At 37.0% G+C, this 25,113-nt stretch overlaps 1 protein-coding gene across 1 annotated transcript in view; it reads left to right on the forward strand.

Annotated features, from left to right (window-relative positions):
• PREX2 (phosphatidylinositol-3,4,5-trisphosphate dependent Rac exchange factor 2) overlaps window positions 1–25,113 on the forward strand; it is a 291,490-nt gene that overhangs the window by 85,928 nt on the left and 180,449 nt on the right. The window contains exons 6-8 of the mRNA XM_007448492.1: window positions 2,040–2,201; window positions 17,506–17,639; window positions 21,119–21,222. Of these exons, the coding sequence (XP_007448554.1) occupies window positions 2,040–2,201; window positions 17,506–17,639; window positions 21,119–21,222 (400 nt within the window). The remainder of the gene's footprint in view (window positions 1–2,039; window positions 2,202–17,505; window positions 17,640–21,118; window positions 21,223–25,113) is intronic.

A 25,113-nucleotide genomic window follows, 5' to 3' on the forward strand; every position in this document is an offset into this window, starting at 1 on the left:
CTGGTGTTCTTACTGATTTACTTTTTGAGAAATAAATGTTATGAATTTGAATTAAAATGCATTTTTTCACTACAGCTTTTGTCAGTTGCATAAATTAGGTCTCAGTGAAAGTTTTCTTTGGAAAGGATTTCTTCTTATTAAAAAAACAAGTTAAAGTTGCTTGGTTAGCTAATGTAGAGAGAAGCTGGCACAGCGATGTCCAGGTCTGCAGAGCTTTGGCATGGGAGGATTGGTGCAAATGTGACTCCCATCTTTCCGGGAGTCCCTTCAGACCTCTGACTTGGTGACTCAGATTTGCATGCGTTCTCATCACTCCACTTATTCGTAGTCCTGATTTTGGAATCCCGAGGGTTTGTTTGTTTTAAGAGTCAGAAGGATAGTGATATTAAGAGAAATATATCAAGTTAAGTGGTTGTTCTAAATCAACTCCTTTCTGGTGAAGGATGACCTCAGGTGACCTCACAGATAGGAACATGGACATATCCTTGCTTAGGAAGAAAGAGGTCGATTCAGAGCATCTTCAAGAAGTGGAGGAATGACATCTTTTCCCTTTTTTTGGAAGATTATCTTCACAAAGAAACAGGAGAAAACTACTTGTGTAGTAGATATATTGGTGTTGATGTTTTTCTTTGTTGTACCATTGGCTGAAAAATTGAGCTGGTGTTCTGGGATGATCTGCAATGGTTTTATTTATTCAGAGAAAAACATTAGGGGATTAGGCTGTGTGTTAAAGAAAAGATACGTTGGTCTTATTTGTGGAACTTGGAATTATTGGGTTTAGCCAATCAGCACAAGGTTCATAGCAAGTAAGTGACAGATTATTACTAGTCATTTCTCTTGCTGTCTCACATTATCTAAATTCATGTCTCAACTCCAGAGATACCCATCGGGCACATAGACTGCAGGCTGCCTTCGCCACTTCACATAATTTACAAATAATTCTACACTTGAGAGTCTCTGCTGAAGCCTACATATCTCCTTTATGGATTTGTGATCCAGCATAACGATTTAAGCCTGATCTTGGGAGTGATGTAATGTGCATTCTTTTGGTGTTAGTTCTATAGAGCGTGAATATTTTGAATGCAGGGTCAAAGTTTATGGCAGAATTTTCAACAATAACGGACATCAAGAGAGTATAACAACTGCATATTTTCCCACTGTATGTTAAGAATTAAGAAAATTCTTTTAAAGACTTGCCTCAGGATTTCTGTAATTGTTTTAATTACATGATGATGGCAACTGTAGTAAAGAAACAAATGACTAATTAAAAAGTAACGTGGTCACAACTGTCTAGACAGTGGGTGAAGATGTTTAATTTTGTGCTTCTAAACAAGACCTTTAATAAGATTAAAGATTACTCTAATTCTGATATCCTGAATGGAAAAAAAAATAAAAACAAAATAAAAGCAAAAAGAAAGCTGTTGAAGGGTGTATGGAAGTTCATTCATTGCAGAGAATGAACCTGAGTTGTTGGCAAACACAGCATAAATTCCTCCTTTAATGATGGAGTATCGTGGAATTTATAAATTGTGTATTTTACTAGAGTATAAGACTATTTTTAAAATTTGCTTTATTTATGACATTTTTATAGTTTCTCAAAAAATATTAGAAAATAAGGAACTTAAATTGTTTTTGAAATTATAGGACATACTCATTTAAATATTTACTATTCTTTTAAAGACTCTAGGAAAATGAAATCAACATATAAACATGTCCTCCTTTTGGAGCACAACTCAAACTTATAAAAAAATTACATGCAGTAGGTGAGATATTTGACAATTCCAAAGGAGACGCCTAATTTAGTTTTTTGAGAAAACATCATTTTGAGGGAAAAATTAAAGTGACTGCAAAGTGTGCAGGGGGTGACGCTTATTCATTGATTCAGCCTTTTGTTTTTGATCTTAATTTGGTGGAGTTTGTGATGTCACTTCTGAAATTGGCTCTCATGGACTTTGCAGTTTTCATTTCCTGGTCAGTCTGAACCTGCTGTCCCAGAAGGCTGAAGATCAAAGGGCGGTTTGTTTTTTGTGTATAAACAGGAGTTGCTGAAGCGGACTCCAAGGAAACACAGTGACTATGCAGCAGTGATGGAAGCCCTCCAAGCCATGAAAGCCGTCTGTTCCAACATCAACGAGGCCAAGAGACAGATGGAGAAGTTGGAAGTTTTAGAGGAGTGGCAGTCTCACATTGAAGGCTGGGAGGTACAGTCACTGTACTCAACAATTGAGCTTAAAATAGTTTTGTTATGTCTTATGCTGTGCGTAGAGTTACTGGCATTGGATGGAACCGTAAATGGTTGTTTTCCTAGGTAATGCTAGAGGGCTCTAACTATTTCCGAAAAGTACTGTCATTATTCTTTTTAAATATCTTTAAAGGGGCAGTTAATTGACTTAACTTCAACCTGAAAGCTTTACGATAGATCCAATCAAAACTGTGTGTGTTATAAGCTTAGATAGTTCAGTACTTGTGCATCATGACAAACCTTTCTCCTGTCTTAACTTTGGTCAGTAATACATAATTGTAGCCTGAGTCCTGGAGAGAGTAAAGAAGGGGAGTAAGGCTCCAAACCTGTGCTGTGATATTATTATTTTCAGACTCTAAGTTAGGTATTTGATGATGAATTTCATTTTAAGTCCACTTCATCTCTCTAAATTTGAATTTCTTCATTTCTAACATGAAGGAACTGGCCATGACATGATTTTTAAGGTCCATTCAAGATGAAAAATTTTATGGTTTCATGATTCGCTAAAGAAAGATTTTTTTAAAATGACAGAAAAGCAAATGAAGAGTGATATTCAGAATCTGTAATATGTTTTCAGCTCTGGTAATTTTGTATCCCAGTTATTTCATGGAGTTGGAGCCCTATATTCCTTTAGCACTATGTAAAGAATAAACTAAAATTCTTTCTTTAAATTGACTTAATTTAGATGATCAAGAGCTTTCAACTAGGATAATTTCTTATGGTTATAAAGTAAGCAATTAAGAGAATATTTTTAAAGTGTAAAGAAGATTTAAAATGTCCAACCAAATATTGTATCACACAAATCAAGGGGATTGCTTTTATCTTTAGGGCTATATAATTGACGGATACATTTCTTATCTTCAGTGTTGGTTTCCATTTAGATATAACCTTACATCCATTCAGATCTGCAAAGAAACCTCAAACATTGACCCCAGGGAATGCTCCTATTTATCCATTCCTTGCCATTAATCTTTTAAAATGCTAACTGACTTAGTTTCTTCCTCATCTATATTCTTTCATTTCAAGTGTTCGGGGTGACCCCTTATTTCAGCATGAATGCTACTTATTTCAATCAATTAGAATGGTTGTGTGTTTTGCAGTTGATTCATGATGATAATTCCTTTCCTGGGGGCAGTTGTCCTGCTGGGCTGAGAAAAACAGATGAAAGTTTGCTTTTGCCAATCTGTTGTCACTCAAACATCAGAAGAAAAACCGAACTTGTTTTAAATTGCAGGATTTGTCAGTGACTTCTGCCAGGCCTTTGACCAAAATAAAACTTTTATAAGACTCTTTTAGGTTCTCTAGGGAAATGGAATCTGTCATAATTTTGTTTCCTCCTCATGTATCAGTATATCCTAAAAATTGAGTCTCCTTTAGAAATGGGAGAATCCTTAAAAAGTGTTGCTATTTCTTCCACTGTTCATGGCCAGTTACTCAAAGCATGAGTGCTATGTGGTCCATACTATGTCATTTGTAGCCTATAGAGCTGGGTGCTTCAACCTCACCAGCCTTGGTGGGTTTACAGCACTTGGAGTGGGAGAGAAAAATGGAGCCTGGGGACAAAGGAGACTGGTGAGAGGAAATCTGATGTGACCACAGTTCCGGTGGGTACAGGGGAGATAAAATGAGGGTCGGGTTCCAAAAAGAGAGGCAACACAAATTCTGCTTGAGTAGGATTTGAAAATGAGTGCATAAGGCACAGCCATACAGTGACTTGGGAGTTTTGGTACTTTGAGGAAATGCAGCTTGGAGCAGGGTCCAGCCAGTTGATTGGAAACTTGTGATGAGAACCTGATTTCACATGTCAGTCCACCACCTTGGAGAGATGGGGGAAAGCTGTTATAGTACTCAGGCCTGGTCCCTCCTGGGAAGTTTAGGAGGAACTGCTGTCTGGTAAGGCTCCAAAAGTGCACAAATCAAAGGGAGGGATGCGGCCATATAGGATGCATTCAGGGCCTGGAAGGGAGTGGGAATGGTTAGGGCTTTCTGTGAATTGCTAACAGGGATTATTGCTCAGCTTACAGGCAGCTTTATGTATGTTCAGAGTGACTCTCGTGAGGTTAAGACAAGGCCAAGGACAAATGTCTGATGGCATGACAGTCACAGAACAGAGAGTTCCTTCAGGAGTTTTGGAGGTTAGCAGCCTTGAGCTAATGTTGGGTAACAGCTCTCTAACTCCTTCCAGGAGTGCCTGCGGACCTTTTAGGACTATCTTAGAGTTGACACTCTTGCTCCGGTAACTAAAATTCTCTTGAATGGGGATCTGAGTCTGATACACCATGACTTTGCATTATTTCCACTTTCGGTGGATTATTATTTCAAGTATGTCACTTAATTATCTAGGGTCTTATTTCCCCATTCATCAAATGAAGGGGAGTAAAATCTCTCCGGTAACTTGCCTCTCTGGTATTTTGTGCTGCTAAATTATCATTACATTCCTTTATATTGAATTTAAGTAAACAAGCAATTGAAATTTATTGTTCTCAAATCATATGATATAATGAAAAAAGCCTGGTTTTGTGCAGGTTTGGTTTCCAGTCTGGACCCCTTAGTATGGGGATGAAGCACCAGATCTCTTCGATGTACAGTTTGGGTTATTACAGGGGTCAATGAAATAAATGAAAGTGCTTTGAACACTGTAAAAGGCTCTGCAGATAACAGGTAGTATTTTAAAGCTTTGGTTCAGCCGTTAGATTTTACCCTTGAGAAATCCCCTTTATTTGTCTAATTTATGCACCTAAGGTTATGTTACTTAAGGTTATATGGTCCCAAGCAACAGAAACTAAAAGGAAAATTAATTTAAAAGATATTGAGTAGCTCATGGAATCAATAGAAAAGCTACCCTCTCAGACTCGAAAGGGTATCTAGGCAGTTGAAGCTCTTTGGTGGTCTTACCAATGCCCTAGCTAAAACGAATAGACGCTAGTCATTTTTTCCATCCTTACGTTACTGCATTCAAGATTCAAGATCAAAATCCAAGATTCCACCAATCTTGCATGGGTAAATTTGTTCAGGGGAGGGCAGGGGCCCTTGATTGTCCATCAACCAATTTCCTTTTGGGGAAATGCTGATCCTCCATTGTAGGCAATCCTGGTGAGTCTCTTTTAAAAGTTTGTTGAAGTATTGGGTTGGCCAAAAGGTTCATTTGGGTTTCCCCATAAGGTGTTATGGAAAAAGCCGCACTAACTTTTTGGCCAGCGCAGTACTATAATCCCCATTACACAGCTTTTTAAAATGAGGGCTGTATAACTTAACCAAGTTCTTACAACTAACAGAGGGCAGAGTTTAATTTGAAAATAGGCAGACTGATTCTAAAGTTTATATTCCTTATCACCATGTAATATTATATCCACTCAGATACAAATTTAGCACGTTCTTTACATGAAGTTGGTTTTGCTGCTTGCCCTTTAAAAAGTGAGTTGATAGTAGAAATTAGGCTTTCGGTCAGCATTTACATAGTGACTGTACCACAGAAGATCTGTAGTTTAATTGCTCATATATGAAGTTCTGCTTTTGATTAGTATTATTTATTATATCTCAGTCATATATCTTTTCCGACATTTAAAACATTCCACCACATATTCTACTGAAGGTAATTGTAGGGCAATGATCCGTGTTCTTGGAAAGAAGTTTGTTAGCTGTTTTATCAGAGTGGCTGATTCATTTCTTAGAACAGGACCATTCTCATTCTTAGTCTGCTTTTGGGTTGATCAATAGTATTGTCATGATAACTGTAATTCTTTGGCGTCATACTGAACATTGATAAGGGAGTATCAGTAAACATTATGTCATTTAGTTATTCAGCATTATGTCCTTGATAGGCCTGTTTGGAACTGATCTCTCAAATCTGGAAAAAAATCACAATAAAAGAGTGGGAATTATTAATATATGAAGGTGTTGGAAGACATAAGATCAGGATAATTTTTGTGTTTTAGGAAGTAAAAAGAAACAATTGAAATTTGACACCTCTTGATTACCTTTTTACATGGAGAAATACAGTGCTACCATTTTAAAATCACCTCTTGTTGGTTTTGGAATCTCTTTGCTGCTTACATTTGATTACGTTTGTGTCTGACAGCGTATTGACCTCAAAGTAATGTTCTCTTGTTATTTTATGAGTGTGAGTCTTCCATAGGTTGTGATGAGACCTGATTCTTTTTGTCCTCTCTACAAGGTGATTTGGTAGATAACAAATTTGTCTACTACCTTGAGGTTGAATTGATTTATAGATGGCTCTTGTTATTTAAGGATAAGTGGTTTAGGAAGACAACCATTGAAAGTGAATCCACTTAGAAAGGAGACCAAAATTTTATAAAAAGAGGGAGAGGAGGAAAGTTTGATTGGGACTTTATCTTGGTAAAATGAAAAGTTATATTATTAGTTTGTTTTAGCTAATCTAATATATAACAGAATTTAGGTTTTTATTTCAGTTAATAATTTGAATCTCAAAAAGAGTGAATCAAATGCTTAGTCTTTTTTGGAGTGGGTGGGGACATATATTTTATGACAAGACTCTATGGTGAAACAATATGATATTCTTCATTTCATGTTTGACTTTCCTAGTATTTTAAAAAGATTTTTTTGAAAGAATATTCAAATGCTTCATTAATTTTCTCAAGAGACTCCTTTGGTATTGAAACTGTTCTCTTATGAAACACCTATCTCGTCACTCTAGTCATTTTTCTTTTCTTCCATCATGAATGGGTCTAGCTCTGGTAGACCTTCATCTGCCAATGCCTTGTATATGACTGGGGAAGTTCCAAGGCCTGTCATCTTTTACCATTTCCAAGATTATGGTTTCTCTCTGCAGTCAGTCTGTGTTTTTCTGATACTGACATTCAGCGTTTAGTTGACCAGATGAGTTAGATAGACCCTGGTGTGAAGCAGGGAGAGCTGATACTGGGGCCAGATAATTAATGAGCAGTTTCATTTGACAGTGATTTTTGCCACCTCATAGCTGTAAGACATCAGTCATGAACGCTTATGCAACTTACATTAAGAGAACTTGTTGACATAAAAAAGATGTACTCTTTCAAACAGTCTAGATACGGTTTAGCAATATTATTTTTATTGGGTTTATTGAGAGGAGGGGATTTGTTCTATTATTACAGTTCTTCCTAAATCATGATTGCAATGTTTGAAGAAACATTGGAAATTAGAAAAAAGCCATAAAATAAACATACATGCTTCTGATTGTCTTTTTTGGCTATTATCATCTTCTGAAAGCTTGCTTTGGCATCTAATGTGTCCCCTTATGAAATTCATCATGCTTCCACCTTACATTCTGTGATGATGCTTTGAAATTCATTTTTCATGTATGCTGACCATATAATTGGCAGCCCATTATTTACCTCAAATTATAGATTCAAAAATCATTCAACTTCTTAAATTAGACTCCGAATTGTTATTATTTTCTTGCTGGATCTTGTAACACGAGACACACACAAAAAGAAGTGGACCTTGGTGAGGTGTGTTGCCCACATGGACGCCTCTGGGTCCCAGTGTGTATGTCTGAAGTCACTACTGGATCCATCCATTCGATTGCTCTCTTAACCATATTGGGAAGTGATATTTAAGTGGTGTCCTGCATAAATTTGACAAGGAAAATTACAGGAAAATGATTGAAACCTGAAACCACAGCATGGAATGAACTGTATGAATAAATGTTTAATAATAAACATACATAATCATAAACACACACAGCCATCATCCCTGATATTCATCACTGTTAATTCATGCCAACTCTCATTTTATTAATGTTAAATTATAGCTGTGATCACACAGCATTTAATTCTGTGTTTACATATCTGTTTCTCCACTAGTATATGTGTTTCTTGGGAGCAGGGGTTGTGTCTCATGTTATGGGTCCCCAGCATCTAAGACAGTGTCTGATACGTAGCTGGTTGACTGGTAATTGAATGCAGATATAATTACCTCGTAGTTATGTATTAATTGTAATTGTCTTTTCACTATGTTTTTGGCGCCTTTGGTTCATGGCAATGATTCTGATATGGTTCTGTTCAGAGTCCAATATTTGTTTCATTATCCTGCTGCTTTGAAGTTCTCTAATCCTCTTTAGCATCCTGTTCTTGTTTATGGTTCACAAATGTACCATGCAAGATTTTTCAGTTTTTTGTATTAAAGTTGAACACCCTGCAAGTGTTTGAAATTCAGTCTTTGTAAAGTCTTTGTAAATTTCTGTAGTACAGGTCCTGTTTCCTCTGTCTAATGGTAGTACAGGTCCTGTTTCCTCTGTCTAATGGTTTCCCTTACTACATTTCACCCTTCGCACTGCTGGGCAGTGGTGACGGAGGAGGAATAAATAGGTTTGCACAGCTTGGGGTAGAAAGAGAGAAGCTTTTGGAATGAGAGGATCCTGGTGGGTACATCTCCCACCACTGGTCACAGTTATTTATTTATGATTACTTCTTACCTTGACCTACCAGTTAACCTTCCTTTCCTGGTCTAATAAAAGCAGTCAGGATTAGAACCATGCAGGTAATTTCCTAGTTGGAGTTTTGCTGTATTTAATTCTATATTTGTAATTCATCACAAGCAAACAGTCTCTGATTTTTACATGGTAAATGTAGCTTTCTAAAGGGAAATTCAAATTAAAAATGATAAATCATATTGATGATAAAAGTATATGATTTTGGCTCTTTCAAAAATCTGTTACGGGGCCTCCCTGGTGGCGCAGTGGTTGAGAGTCCGTCTGCTGATGCAGGGGACGCGGGTTGGTGCCCCGGTCCGGGAGGATCCCACATGCCACGGAGCGGCTGGGCCCGGGAGCCATGGCCGCTGAGCCTGCGCGTCCAGAGCCTGTGCTCCGCAACGGGAGAGGCCACAACAGTGAGAGGCCCGCATACCGCAAAAAAAAAAAAAAAAAATCTATTACGTACATTTTGTATATAAATTTTTATTGAGGTATAGTTGGCATACAATTTTGTTACTTTCTGGTGTAGGACATAATGATTTGACATTTGTATACATTGTGAAATGATCACTACAATAAGTTTAGTTACAATCTGTCACCATGCGAAGTTAATACAATATTATTGACTGTATTCCCATGCAGTACAGTACATCCCCATAACTTGTTTATTTTATAACTGCACGTTTGTACTTCTTGATCCGCTTCGCCCATTTCATCCCCCTCCGCGACCACCCTCCCCTCTGGCAACCACCATCTGTTCTCTGTATTTGTGAGTCTGGGTTTTGTTTTATTTTGTATGTTTGTTTGTTTTATTCTTTAGATTCCACATATAAGTGAAATCTTCGGCATTTGTCTTTCTCCCTCTGACTTACTTCACTTGGTATAATACCCCCTCAACCTCCATTCATGTTGTCGCAAATGGCAAGATTTCATTCTTTTTTATGGCTGAGTAGTATTCTATTATATATAGGTATATCTATATCTGTATCTATATCTATTATATATAGGTATATCTATATCTATATATGTAGCTTTATCTATAGGATAAAGCTATTCTTTATCCTTTCTTTATCCTTTCATCCATTGATAGAAACTTAGGTTGTTTCCATATCTTGGCTATTGGATATAATGCTGCAATGAACATAGGGGTTCCTAAATCTTTTCTGAATTAGTGGTTTTGTTTTCTTGAGTTAGGTACCTAGTAGTGGAATTGCTGGATCATACAGTGGATCTATCTGTAATTTTTTGAAGGACCTCCATACTGTTCTTTTTTATAGTGGCTACACCAATTTACATTTCCACCAACAGTGTACAAGGGTTCCTTTTTCTCTACATCCTTGCCAACACTTGTTATTGTCTTTTTGTTAATAGTCCTAGTCCTGACAGGTGTAAGGTGATATCTAAATAGAGAGCCCAGAAATAAACCCACAGATAGATGGTCAATTAATTTATGACAAAGGAGGCAGGAATATACAATGGGGGAAAGGACAATCTCTTCAACAAATGGTGTTGGGAAAACTGGGCCATTATCTTATGTGACATACAAAAATTTACCCCAAATGTATTAAAAACTTGAATGTAAAACCTGAAAACATAAAGCTCCTGGAAGAAAACTTAGGCAGTAAGCTCCTTGACATAATTCTTAGTGATGCTTTTTTGGATCTGACTCCAAAAGCAAGGGAAACAAAAGCAATAAAAACAAATGGGAGTTATCAAACTAAAAAGCTTCTCCACAGTGAAGGAAACCATCTACAAAATGCAAAGGCAACCTACTGAATGGTAGAAGATATTTGCAAGTCATATACCCCATAAAGGGTTAATTTCCAAAATGTATAAAGAACTCATACAATTCAATAACAGTAACAACAAAAAAATCTGATTAAAAATGGGCAGAGGGGGCTTCCCTGGTGGCGCAGTGGTTGAGAGTCTGCCTGCCGATGCAGGGGACACGGGTTCGTGCCCCGGTCCGGGAAGGTCCCTCATGCCGCGGAGCGGCTGGGCCCGTGAGCCATGGCCGCTGGGCCTGCGCGTCCGGAGCCTGTGCTCCGCAACGGGAGAGGCCACAACAGTGAGAGGCCCGCGTACCGCAAAACAAAAAAAAGGGCAGAGGATCTGAATAGACATTTTTCCAAAGAAGAAATATAGATGGCCAACAGACACATAACAAGATGCTCACTGATCATCAGGGAAATGCAAATCAAAACCACAATGAGATATCACCTTATTTTAGTTATGTTTTAAGGAATTGCTAAAAGACAGCAGGGCTCTAAATCATATGGGTAAAAACATTATTTAAAAATATCTTCATTAAATATGTACAGATACACATTACATTATATGTAATGGCTTTAGGGTAGTTCAAAATTAATGATTTACACAAAGCCCTCTTATTTTTTAAAAACAGTTCTTTCACATCTTCCCTCTCAAATGTTGGTTTGATGATATATCACTACACTGTTAAAATAGCTTATTTTCTTGGACACTTTTTTCTTCATGATCACAATTTTTTCACAGTACCATTATCTGCTGCCTCTGACATCTACAAAGTGACCCATGAAACAGTCTACAAAGCTAATTTAATAAAATAAACAAGCTTTTTAAAATTTTAGAACTAGGAGTGGCCGACTTGCTGGAGATTTATATTAGAAAATGTTTAACACATTGCCTGGCACATTGTAGAAATATTAAAAACCTGACTTTAGTATTCCTCTAGATCACAATGTTTATTATATACGGTTGCTCAATGACTAAATTTGTACTGGCCAAAGAATAGATGTCTAGATTTAAAAATTAGCATCCATTTTCAAAATGAAGATAAAATACTAACCAGATAAAATAATATTATACAGATTTTAATGAATATTCGGTGATGATGAAATGTACCATAGGTGTAACTGTGATCTGTAACATATGATAAACATCTTTTCTGTCCTGGGCTCTGGGAAGCAGCTGGGACTACCTGGCAGGGCCCTGTGCTCACCTTCATCTCCCTGTTAGCAGGGTTGCTATACTGTGCACTTGAGCGCCTGAGCTCAGGCTTCCAAAGCAGTGTTGCTTCAAGTGTTGACAGAATACGACAGTGTATCAGAATCTACTGGAATGGTCTGGGACCTACCCCAGATGTACTCAGTTTCCATCTGTGAGGGTAGTGCCAGGGGACCTAAAAGTTTTTAATAGTCCCATCAGGTGTGTCTTCCAAACTCTGAAATTTGAGCACCATTGTCTTAGAGGCTTTGCTCTCTTCCAGTAATCTGCCCAGCTTGTTTTATTGCTTCCACATTTTTGGTTTTCTAGTTAATTTGTCTGACATGCTCATTTTGATAGACTGTAGTGCTCTTAACTGTTTCCTAGCAATCTGATGTTTGTAATCATTCAATTTCAGTCATTCAATTTCAATTTTGTAGCTTCGCTTCTTTATCCCTAACCCCAGAAACTCTCTTGCCATTTCTAGATAATGAAATAAAATTGCACGTAATTTTCAGAATATCATAAACCTCATGAATTTCACAGACAAAGCTGTGAGTTTTTGTTTTTTCCACTACAGAGAAAGGTAGATTATATCATGTAAGTGAGGGAGAAATATGACACAACATTAGTCAAAAACAGACATTTATTGTCTGCTTGCAGATAGGATGACTTTGAAGTGAGAGGCATATCATGATTACACGAGAGACTGTATCTACACTTGGCCAAATTTTCTTCAATATTTATAATAATGTATGTACCTGTGTTTCAGAAAATTTTAATGATTTTTAGTCACCATTGTCGTGGAAATAATGCACAGATTAAATCATGGTAAAATCAAAGACACAGTGGACATTCTTTTAGAATGAGGTTTTTAGACAAATCTGTATGTTTTGACACAGATTTTTTTAAGTACGTAAGCATTTCCCTAGGAATTATTTAAATTATTCATGAAGATATTTCATGTGATGATAGTAGATTAATATGGCAGAAGATAGTAAAGGTGATACTGTATTAATTATTGAAGTCTGCTGTTGAATATTAAAGACACATCACCTCAGTAACAGAAACGTCTCAGTAGGATTTAGTAAAGTGTGTGTGATGTGTGTATTGTAAGATATATTTTGTGTATTTGTGGCAATATGGGCTTGATGTCCTTACCCATAAAATTACATTAATTGATAATTAAGCAGATGCTTTGAGTTGCTTATGAAAAGAAGTGTTTACCTGGAAGAGTTCAGTTAATCTTATTCTGAGGTTTTTTTTTTTTTTTTTTTTTTTTGCGGTACGCGGGCCTCTCACTGTTGTGGCCTCTCCCGTTGTGGAGCACAGGCTCCGGACGCGCAGGCTCAGCGGCCATGGCTCACGGGCCCAGCCGCTCCGCAGCATGTGGGGTCTTCCGGAACCGGGGCACGAACCCGCGTCCCCTGCATCGGCAGGCGGACTCTCAACCACTGCGCCACCAGGGAAGCCCTTATTCTGAGTTTTGATCAGGAGCTAGTAGCTGATGGGAACTTATGGTGATGCCTTCAATATAATGTATCTGTATATTAGTGAGTTTTGAGAGCTTGCTGTGATATCAATCTGGATTAAATGAATCAAAAGTCTAGCTATTCAAGTATAGGCTAGAGGAAAGAGACCTGGGAGCACTTTGACTATAGGGGCACTTTGAATCAATTGTAGGATGGGGTTGCCATAAATATGCTAATATAACCTTATGCTAAATTAATATATATGTATTATAGGGGGCTGGAGAAATAATAGTATCACTGCTGTATTCTTCATTTGCCAGCTCACATCCAGATGATTGTATTCACTTCTGGAGGTGTTCATGTTAAGGGAAACCCTGACAAACTGGAGAAGGTCCAGAGGAGATCCAGCAGGATCTTCCAGGTTTCTGAAATCAAGCCATGTGGTCAAAAGGCAACGGTGTTACAGAGCCTGGAAGGCAGAAGGAAGCATGTTAGCTATGTTCAGATATTGGTTGGCCTTTCACGAAGAGGATGTCCACCCACTCCTAGGAGGAAAAATAGTCAGCGAGTGAAAATCATGGTAGATTTTGGCTCTACAGTAAGAAAAACCTTTCTGATAATTAGACTAAATAAAGAAATGGACCATCTTATGAAGGAAGGAGCTTAATTTTACTGGAAGTATCCAAATACAAGCTGGAAGGCCTTTTTTTGTCAAGGCAGGAGTCGGTGTTCTCTGAGGCAACAAGATGTGTCCACCCTCAATAACCTGAGAAATGACATTGTCTTTAATGAATTAAACCATAAAATCAACATAGAGTGAAACACAGCAGAGATCAGAAATGAAGGAACCTTGCAGAATCAGATCACCTTCAATGCTAGTAATCATAATTGTAATAGCCTTTATTGAGTCCTTTCTATGCGTTAGGCATGTGCCGGGAGTTTTGCATATATTGCTTTATTAATTTTCACTCTGACTGTATACATTAAGCCCGATTATCCCTTTTCTACAGTGGTTTGAAGGCATATGAACATAGCTACAGAATCAAAGGAGCCAATCAGATGTTTGACTGTTGGCATTGAAAGTAGAGAAAAGAGAGAAAGGTCTAGGAGGGAGAGGCACACAGAGAGACAGATAGACTTTGGACAGTCTTGTCCAGGTGGTAGATAAAGGCTCCTAGCCCAGTGCTTACAGAAGCTCCCCTTAAATCCACCTCGCCAAGATTCTTTCTGTTGATGTTTGGCTTTCCAAATGGGTTAAGTTTACAAAGGGAGATTATTTTAGCCATACTCATGGGACCATTCAGCGTGTATGTCAGTTATCATCAAGAATAATATATCCGCTTTCTATTTTACACATTGGTCCCATGAGTTCTTCTTGGACAATATCTCCCCGGAGGCTGTATATGAGGATGGAATAAATTGCCTCTAGCCATTATAATTTGCTCAAATTCACATTAAATTTTCCTTATATTTATTAACAAAGATAATAACAACAAACAAGTCAGAAAATGTATTGTTAGTAATACTTACATTTAGGAATACATCTATAAATAAATACCTACATATTTAATTTGGGAAACTTACTTGGAAGACTGGTTAATATGAAAATTAGCCTAATATTGGCAGTAACCCTTTATAATGTAATGAATTATTTTCCTGCCTTGGCACTTATGGGCTGCTGTATGGAATAGTCTAAGGTGAAGTGTTTTGTACCTTTTGTAAAATTGCTACAAATAAAGCCACTTTTCATAGGGTTGTGTAGGTCCCTTGTGCAAGAATCAGTATGGTTTCCTTTTTTTTTCTACATTTTTAATACTATTGTATCTTAATTTTTTTCTAAGGGAGGATGGTATTCACTATAAATTAGAAATCATTGCCACTGAAACTGGGATTTATATTGATATTTGATGACTTTTTTGCTTATCACATGACACGGTATATGAAATAGTGTAAATGTTTCACAGGTCTCCATTTCCATTTCTGTATCTACCCTTTTGACAAAAGGAGAGAGGGAAGTTTTTAAAATTTTAAATGTGTTTGTAATATAGATACTCAGATTAACACGGTACCACTGTCTTTTTTTTTTTTTTTTTTTGCGGTACGCGGGCCTCTCACTGTTGTGGCCTCTCCCGTTGCGGAGCACAGGCTCCGGATGCGCAGGCTCAGCGGCCATGGCTCACGGGCCCCGCCGTTCCGCGGCATGTGGGATCTTCCCGGACCGGAGCACGAACCCGTGTGCCTTGCATCGGCAGGCGGACTCTCAACCACTGCGCCACCAGGGAAGCCCCAGTAACACTGTCTTAATTAATTTCCCTTTCGGGAAGTTTCTTATTATAGTTATATGAGTTATCTTAAAAAAAAATTTTTTTATTTTTTAATTAAAAAAAGAATTTTATTGACGTATAGCTGCTTTACAATGCTGTGCCAGTCTGCTGTACAGCAACGTGACTCAGTTATGCACATGTAGACAGTCTTTTTTTATATTCTTTGCCATTATGGTTTATCACAGGATGTTGAATATAGGTCCCTGTGCTGTACAGTAGGACCTTGTTGTTTATCCATTCTAAATGTAATAGTTTGCATCTTCCAACCCCAAACATGAGTTATCCTTTTAATTTAAATTTTTATAATTGATCAGAAAGACTATACCTATTGTTATGGTGAAAATATGAAATTAACATTAATGTTCTGAGTTTAAAATATCAAAAATTAAAATTAATGCATTAAGTTTAAAAAGAATCAGAAATTTCCCGGATTTAAAGAGACCAGGCATGTTTATATTTAAAACAGAAGTATTCTTGAAGAGCATACTTAACAGATCTCTACTGAAAACTTCCTTGTTTTTGGTCCAATTCAGTGACTCAGGGCATTAGTTATGCTAGTCTAGGTTGCAGAAAAGAATAGACTACAACATTTATAATGGCTCAAAATAGGTGTTTTTGATCAGCTCACACAACAACCCAATGTGTGTGTTCTGCTCAGTGGGCAGTTTTCCTTTTTTTAAAATAAATTTATTTATTTATTTATTTTTGGCTGCGTTGGGTCTTTGTTGCTGCGTGCGGGCTTTCTCTAGTTGTGGTGAGCGGGGGCTACTCTTCGTTGTGGTGCACAGGCTTCTCACTGTGGTGGCTTCTCTTGTTGCGGAGCATGGGCTCTAGGCCTGTGGGCTTCAGTGGTTGTGGCTCACAGGAATCTAGAGCGCAGGCTCAGTAGTTGTGGTGCACGGGCTTAGTTGCTCCGTGGCATGTGGGATCTTCCTGGACCAGGGCTTGAACCCATGTCCCCTGCATTGGCAGGCGGATTCTTAACCACTGCGCCACCAGGGAAGTCCCAGTTTTCCTATTTTGATACTTCAGGGACCCAGGCTCCTTCCTTCTTGTGGTTCCTTTCAACTTCCAATGGTAAGCACTTGTATTAAGCATCAGTTTTGTCACTAATCATATGACCTTGTGGGCACTCAATAAAGGTTTATTTAATGAATGAGTTTGCCAATGCGACTATTAATAACTGTGGCAAGAGGTCCTATGGAATGTTGTTCTCTTTACATAGGTTTTTTTTCTTTTTATTTATTCTTTTTTCTTCCTCTCCATCCTAGAAGTGGATACAGATGGCCCTCCGTATTGCGGGTTCCGCATCTGAAGATTTAGCCAACTTCAGATTGAAAAAACTCGAGAAAAATAATTCCAGAAAGTTTCAAAAACAAAACTTGCACCAGCAGCTATTGGATAGCATTTACATTGCATTTGTAACTATTTACATAGCATTAACATTGTATTAGGTCTTAGACGTAATCTTGAGATTATTTACAGTATACAGGAAGAGGGTCATAGGTTATATACAAATACTACACCATTTTACTTAAGCGACTGGAGCACCCTCAGATTTTGGTATCTTCAGGGGTCTTGGAAGTGATCCCCCATGGATACAAAGGGATGACTGCATATAAATTGAGACCTGCTAAACATTTAGACAATTTCATGTACTTTGCTATCTGTTCATGGAGCTCTTTTTCCAGTCCAGGGAAAGAAAGGAGGAGGGTGAAAGGAATATTAGGGACATTAATGTTATGAGTTAGTTTGAAATCATCTCCTTTTTAGAGAACAAAGGTGAAATGTGTCATGTGTGCTGTGTATGCATACATATATAAAACAGCTAAAAGGAGACAGAGAATCTCTTTAAGAGTAGCTGTATTTAGTGATACTGACCAGGAGGAGACTGGGAGGGAAAGGATACCTACGTTCAGTGTATAAATATTTATACTATTTGAACTTTTATCCTGTCCATATATTGCATCTTAAAATAAAAACAAACCACTTTTAAGGAGAAAAAAGAATTACACACGAAAGTTTCTGTTAAGTAATCAGACATTACTTTCTCCATTTTTCCTGACTTAGGGGTCCAACATTACCGACACCTGTACTGAAATGCTAATGTGTGGAGTCTTATTAAAAATTTCTTCTGGAAACATTCAAGAACGGGTGTTTTTTCTTTTCGATAACCTTTTGGTGTATTGCAAACGAAAACACAGGTAAGAATATAGACAGGTAATAGTTCAGAAACTGTTTATCCATCGCACAGGTTCAACCTTTCCTCTGTTCCCAGGAACTCATGACCTCATCAGTAAACTTCCACATACTCTTAGCTTCCTCTCCTTGCACCTTGAAGAAAGGGAACGGGTTAGGATTAGAGCCAAGAGATAATTAAATTGCTGTCTTGCTATCTTAATGAGCTTTTTAAAAAATTCCTTTTTACCATCCGTGAAAATGAACCTGTTTATTTCTTGTAATACGCTCTCCTAAATTCTTTGTGTTTGGTAACAAAATTGGGATTAGTAGAAATGGGCTTTAGGAATATCTAGAAGAGGCTGTTAATTCTACCTGTATGAAACTCTTTAAAAAATTATGAGGTGATTCAAGTTGTTTAGGTGCAATTATTTTTTTCCCCAACTTTACTGAGGTATAATTGACAAATAAAATTGTAAGATAAAGTGTACAGTGTGATGATTTATGTATATACATGGTGAAAGGATTTTCCCCATTGAATTAATTAACACATCCATCTAGGTGCGATTATTAAAGGCATCTGTTTGAGAATGAGATCTTTTCTTCATTAGAGTTATCTCATCCTTATATATATGCCTGCCCCCAAGGCCAAAGCTTTTGCAAGATTAACAGTGTACAAATGACGTGAACCTTCATGGTCTCATAGCTGTAATTGTTAAAGTAAGCAATAGGAAAAGTTTTACAAAATTAAAATCATGCAGTTTAGCAAATAGCCTTAAAGTGTGTATAGTGAACGTGGACCAAATACATAGTGATTAAAAATGGAAATCACTAAATAAACCTATATGTCCATTCCCTTCCTGAATTGGAATGGTGTGAATATACCATCTGTTTCATTCATTTTAGAATACGTCATCTCCGTTACCATATACTTTCTAAGCTCTAAAGATCTTTCAGAGAATATGAGTAAACTGAACCTTTTCTGAAACTTCCATAATTTTGTAATTATAGGAGCCAGGGACCGGTGATTTTACTTTAATTCTATAGCTACATTCTTTAAAGAGCAGAGTGCTGGATTAGGCACCCCAACTCTAGATATTTCTGATGCTATTCATTTTAGGAGAAACTAGTTTAAAAACAATTTATTGTGCGATATTAGATACATATAACATGCTGTTGCTTCCTTTGGCTTGTTTATGATATTTGTAAGATAGTATCACAGTGTATTGTCTTCTGCAGTTTACATTTTGTATACAATATGGTTTGTAAACTAGTTTGTAAACTATATGGCCCTGTGTTTAGCAATAATTTATTCATTTTAACTGCTGCATAAGAGTTCATTGGTTGAGGGACTTCCCTGGCAGTCCATTGGTTAAGACTCCACCTTCCAATGCAGCGGGCACGGGGTCAATCCTTGGTCAGGGAGCTACGATCCCACATGCTGCGCAGTGCGGCCAAGAAAAAAAAAAAAAGATTTCATTGGTTGAATATATCACAATTTAATCATTCATTCTCCTATCAATGGACTTTAGGGTTGTTTCCAGTTTTTGTGCTATTGCGACATTACTGTACACATATCCTGGTGACCATTAAAATTCATCAGGAGGGAAGTCATAGAATCAAGTTATGCAAGTACTCAACACTACAATATAGAGCAAAATTATTTTGAAACCAAAGGTTTTTCCATTTTGATACTTCAATAGGGTCATTTTCTGAAGGGACCAAAGATCTCTTTATTTAAGCTAAGTGTTACAGTATTGGTCAGACACTTACTGGGATTTCATTTTGAGTATTAATATCTACAGGTCAAGAAAAATATAAAAAACCTGGACAGAGATCACAGTAAGATCACAAAGAAAAATTAACGCTTTGGAAAATAGGACCCAAAGAGAGATTCTGTAGTGTGTGTGTGTGTGTGTGTGTACATATATTGATTATAATATATAAAAAATATATAAACATGCCATAATTATTTGCCTGTGACTAAAACTGCTATTGGGGATATTAAGCTTTGAAAAATATGATTGATTTTAAGTATGATGTACCAACTTATAAGAAATTCTTTTTTGCAAGACACCATGACACTGTTTTCTCCCCGAGAGACAATGCAGTTGCCTGCGTGTTATTCTGCTCTGCATTCTTCTCTCTTCTGCCTCCAACGATGCCAACTTTCATAGCTACCTGGCCTGAATCCTTAATTTAAAGCAGTTATTTAGGCTTTCTACAAAGGACATTTAGAGGTCGCTTTCAAAATGAACATGGGTGTGCAGGATTGTGAAGGTCTGGGGCTGGCAGATGGTCAGTCAGATTAATTAATCAATTTAGTTTTGTTTAGTGGTGATGAAGGATTATGAAGTTTTGTTGAGGGTTTAGGACATGTAAGCTGGAATATGCTCTCTTTTCTACAGGAACTCAGGGAGCATGATAGCACCTTGAGAACCTCCTCCCTTCACCTCCCTCTTCCACTCCAGGGCAGGTGTCAAATGCAAAGGAGACGAGGGAAGGGGGCACTGCATTAGTGTACTTGACATCTTAACTTTTGCTCGGTGTGTCTGTGTAACACAGTACATTAATAATTATTTCAGTATATTCAGTTGTTAGCAGACTTTTGTCAATGAGTCAAATTGAATAGTTCAGGTCAACTGAAGTCTCTTGAATGACTAGGTATTACTTAATCTTCTTGAATTATTTCTTAGAATCTTTCCTCTTTAATTTAATATATTTAAGAAACCCAGTGTTGAAAATACTATCCCTGAGTGTTCAATGATTCAAGTATAAATATACACAACTGCCTAATTCATTATTACAAATGTTCATCTGTAAACCTGGAATTTTTTTTTTTTTTACTTTGTGTTGCATAGGTTTTAAGATTAAAGGCTGGTACCATACACAAAATTTTGAAATGTTTTGGACTATTTTAAAAATAAATAAGATCTTTATGAAGGATTATAAATGTATTGAGAGACTTATCCCTCAAGTATACAGTTATCATATCATAAAAACAATATAGGGAAATATTTTACAGCTAGATAATGCTTACTAACCTCCAGTACAGTTAAATTTCTTTGAAGAAGGATCATAAATAAGTATTAACTGAATTTCACCAGGGATTGAAAAAATGGGAATTACCAGCTGGTTACTGAAAAATGAGAAATGAAGGTGAAATAAATCAAATGAAATTGTAAATAACCAACTTCTAGTGTCTGTCAGAGTTTGATTAGGCATCTTTGATGTCATATATTGAGCAAAAGTACATATTTACCCTCCTACCTGTATGTTGTCCTTAGCCTACAGCTTCAGTTTATTTAAAAAAATAGCACACAAGTCACATCTTATAGAGCAACCTGTGCTGTTATGAATGGGAGGACACAAGTAAAAAATACCAAGAGCCTAACATTTGATATTATTGACTGAATTGGTATCTCTTTTTCAAAGAATTATTGCTTTAACACTGTTTTGCATTAAGTTTAGTAACCAAGTTTTTGTGATTTCATTCAATTGTAAGACGGTTGAAGAATAGCAAAGCATCTACCGATGGACATCGCTACGTTTTTCGTGGCCGGATCAATACAGAGGTGATGGAGGTGGAGAATGTGGATGATGGCACAGGTAAGTGATTGGTAGATTTAAAATGGAATGCCAATAATAAACTCCCTTGTAAGACAGACTTTTCACTTGAATAATTCATTTGCAGTGAATTTCAGCTTAGAGATACTTTGTTAGGTAGAACGGTCACAGGAAAAAGGCAAGATAAGGGAGAGGAGGACTTATAAAATGGAAAATTACATTCGGCTGAAACATGTTAAACCCTAGCCTTAAACACAGAGATACAAAAATAGCTGGGTGTGTCATAAAGCAGTAGAATGTCCATAATGTACATATTTGTTTGATTGTGATGCTATGAAAATTGTCCCGCTTAAGAGCTATCGTAGGAAAGCATTGAACCTCCTAGAATTACTTTTCATGGTACAGGCTTGGAAAGCCATTCAAAAAGTAGCACCAGATCATTTGTATTCTGTCCTGACTACTAGTTTATTTGTGTGGTTGGACAGAGGGCGAGAATGTTTGACCTCTAGAAAATGTCAGGGTCTGTAGTGCAGTGTTGGACAAACCATAGATTGCAATACAGTAGTCAAATTTGAATTGGATAAGATGGAAATTCTTTATTCTTAAGGTGTTCTTGAAAAGATATTTCAAAGACAAGGTTCAGCTGTCATTTTTAATATAAATATTTGAATGTATTTAAGATACTGAATGCATTGTTTTTATAAAACTAAATTTTGCTTATTAAAAAAATTGGAATTTGCAGAAAAATCGGTGAAAAGTAGTAGATAATCTTATCAACCAAAGACATAAATGAGAAAAATTTTTTTTTTTTTTTTTTTTTTTTTGGCGGTACGTGGGCCTCTCGCTGTTCTGGCCTCTCCCGTTGCGGAGCACAGGCTCCGGATGCGCAGGCTCAGCGGCCATGGCTCACGGGCCCAGCCGCTCTGCGGCATGTGGGATCCTCCCGGACCGGGGCACGAACCCGCGTCCCCTGCATCGGCAGGCGGACTCTCAACCACTGCACCATCAGGGAAGCCCAATGAGAAAAATCTTTTAAAGTGTCTTCAATTCTCCTTTGGTGCATAGGTTAAAAAAATACTTGAAACATGAACTTTATAATTTTGTATGCTTTTCCATTTAAATAAAAGCATTATGTTAATGATAGTCCTTTTTATCTTCATGTCTTGTCACCGAATAAACATAGTTTTTATTGTTGCATAACAGTCAATTAAACAGATAAACCATAGTTACCTTAACAACTAGTATTGTTTCATAAGCTGGATTTAATACATTCTTAATTAAAAAGTGGCATAACTTTACAATGTTGAAAAGAGTACCGAGAATATAATAGCTGTTTTCTGATACACTTAAATTTTCAGTCTTATTAATTTGGGGCAGTGTTTTGGGAATTTAAAAAGGTCAGTTGAGAAGCTACTTTTGAGAGTTTTAAAAGGAAAAATCAGAAACATGTTTTTCCCCATAAATAATGTCGTATGTTATTTTGGATGCCAGAAAAATGTTCTTTTATTGTTTGACAAAATCAAACATTTATTAAAAAAATAATTTTCTCAACATTAAATACTTATAATGTGAGTGTATTATAATTTTAAAAACTTCTCTTAGAAATTTATGCATTCCCACTGTTGATCACCAGAATTCAGGTTAAATACATTATTTAGACACCAATTTCTTGATGTTCTAAATAATATATTCTGTCAGTTTCTTCTGTTTTCTAGCCTAACAATACAATACTTGGCTATTGTTCATCTTATTAAAATGCAAGTTATTGAAAGGATACCAGACTATCCCATGAGGTTTATAGTTAGTTGTATCAGTTTTGGAAAAACCCCATCTCATTGTATAAAGCTTTGCAGAATCAAGAGTAGGAATTTGCAAACTGGATAGCTTCAAAATAATTAGTGACTTGTTCAGGGCTGCCTCTTAGATTTTTCTTTCTTTTTTTTTTTAAAAAGTCAGTGACTAGAGACTATTGAACTTGGATCTTCCACACTTAATGAATGACAGTTTTAATTCCATTTCTTCTCGACATTTCCTATAAAATTAATATTTTAGATCCACTGAAACTTACAAATTTCTGTGTTTACTGGCAATGAATAGATTATTTGTCCTTTCATTCAAAAAATATTTTAAAATTCCTACTTAAGGAAAGGCATTGTTGGACTTTTCTGTGATCTTTAATGAGGGTGTTCTTTATAGGTGAGTTTAATTCTTATTTTGTTAAATGAAGATATTGAGATAGGTACTATGGTTAAAATTATGAAGCTGTTTATATATCACTAAGTCTTCTGAAATAAATAAAAATAAATTGCTTATTTTGTACAACATTGATAATTTAGTAACTGATATCGTTACGAAATACTTATACTACATTTTGAGGTCTGTTGTATGTATTACATATATGTGTGTGCATACATATATATACACATGTGTGTATATGTGTTTTAAATTGCTTATGATTTTTTAAATTGTCATGGTAGAGAACAGCTAGCACATAAATGTTAAAAAGGAACATTATCCTTTCATTGTAAATTATTAGGTGACACAGCTGTTCTTTGAAAACCTTATATTGATACAGCAATTAATCTGTTATTTGAGATAGATTTTATAGTCAGCTCATGAGCTTGCTCTTTGTACATGAAACAGTAGCCACGTGCAATCACATGCTGGTTCCGACTTCAGTTGTACAGTTTCCAAGGGAAGTTTGAATGCACAGGCTGGAGTAGTCAGGCAAGGCTTCCTGGAATATGTGGGTACCTATTAAAGAGAAGTAAGGGTCCATGAGGCAGAGAGTAGAGCAGGATAGCTTGATGAGAGCCTTGGCCTGGGGGACACATGAATATTCTCAGGACAAGAAGGAAAACAGCAGACAAGAAGAGTGGTGGGAACACACTGGAACGTAGTGGGAAATGGAGTTGGCTAGTAGGGTGGAGTCAGTCTAGGGAGAATCTCTAAAGCAAACCTACATGTGTTGACTTGATTCAGTGGTGAGCTACCAAAGGCTTCTGAGCTGAGAAATGACTGCTAATGAAAAATATTGGAGGAAAAGTCAGCGGGGTGTGAACAGGGCAGTGCCAGGCTCAAGTAATCCCAGGAGGAAAGGAAGGTTACAGAGGTGGCTTGCCCAGGGCACATACTCTACAAGGTCAGAAGCATCACTCTGGTGAGTTTGGCACTTGAACTTGAGTTCCCCTATGTTCTGTGGGCGGAATACATTATGCTCATTTTAAAGTAAGTCTGATGTTTTATTACTGCAGGCTGCATGTGGCTCTTGTGGTTTTCTTTGTCTAGGGTATGGGTAAAGGGGTAATAACGCTAGTGGGAATGTGGGATCTTTTAAACTGCAGTGCTACGGCTCACTTAGCAATCTTGTTTTTTAGAAAAATACTGATTTATTTATTATTATTATTTTTTAACATCTTTATTGGGGTATAATTGCTTTACAATGGTGTGTTAGTTTCTGCTTTATAACACAGTGAATCAGTTATACATACACATATGTTCCCATATCTCTTCCCTCTTCCTCTCCCTCCCTCCCACCCTCCCTATCCCACCCCTCCAGGCAGTCACAGAGCACCGAGCCGGTATCCCTGTGCCATGCGGCTGCTACCCACTGGCTATCTACCTTACGTTTGTTAGTATATATATGTCCATGTCTCTCTCTCGCCCTATCACAGCTCACCCTTCCCCCTCCCCATATCCTCAAGTCCATTCTCCAGTAGTCTGTGTCTTTATTCCTGTTTTACTCCTAGGTTCTTCATAACATTTTTTTTTCTTAAATTCCATATATATGTGTCAGCATACGGCATTTGTCCTTCTCTTTCTGACTTACTTCACTCTGTATGACAGACTCTAGGTCCATCCACCTCATTACAAATAGCTCAATTTCGTTTCTTTTTATGGCTGAGTAATATTCCATTGTATATATGTGCCACA

Source organism: Lipotes vexillifer, unplaced genomic scaffold (genome assembly GCF_000442215.2).
Source record: "Lipotes vexillifer unplaced genomic scaffold, Lipotes_vexillifer_v1.1 scaffold815, whole genome shotgun sequence".
Taxonomy (NCBI): domain Eukaryota; kingdom Metazoa; phylum Chordata; class Mammalia; order Artiodactyla; family Lipotidae; genus Lipotes; species Lipotes vexillifer.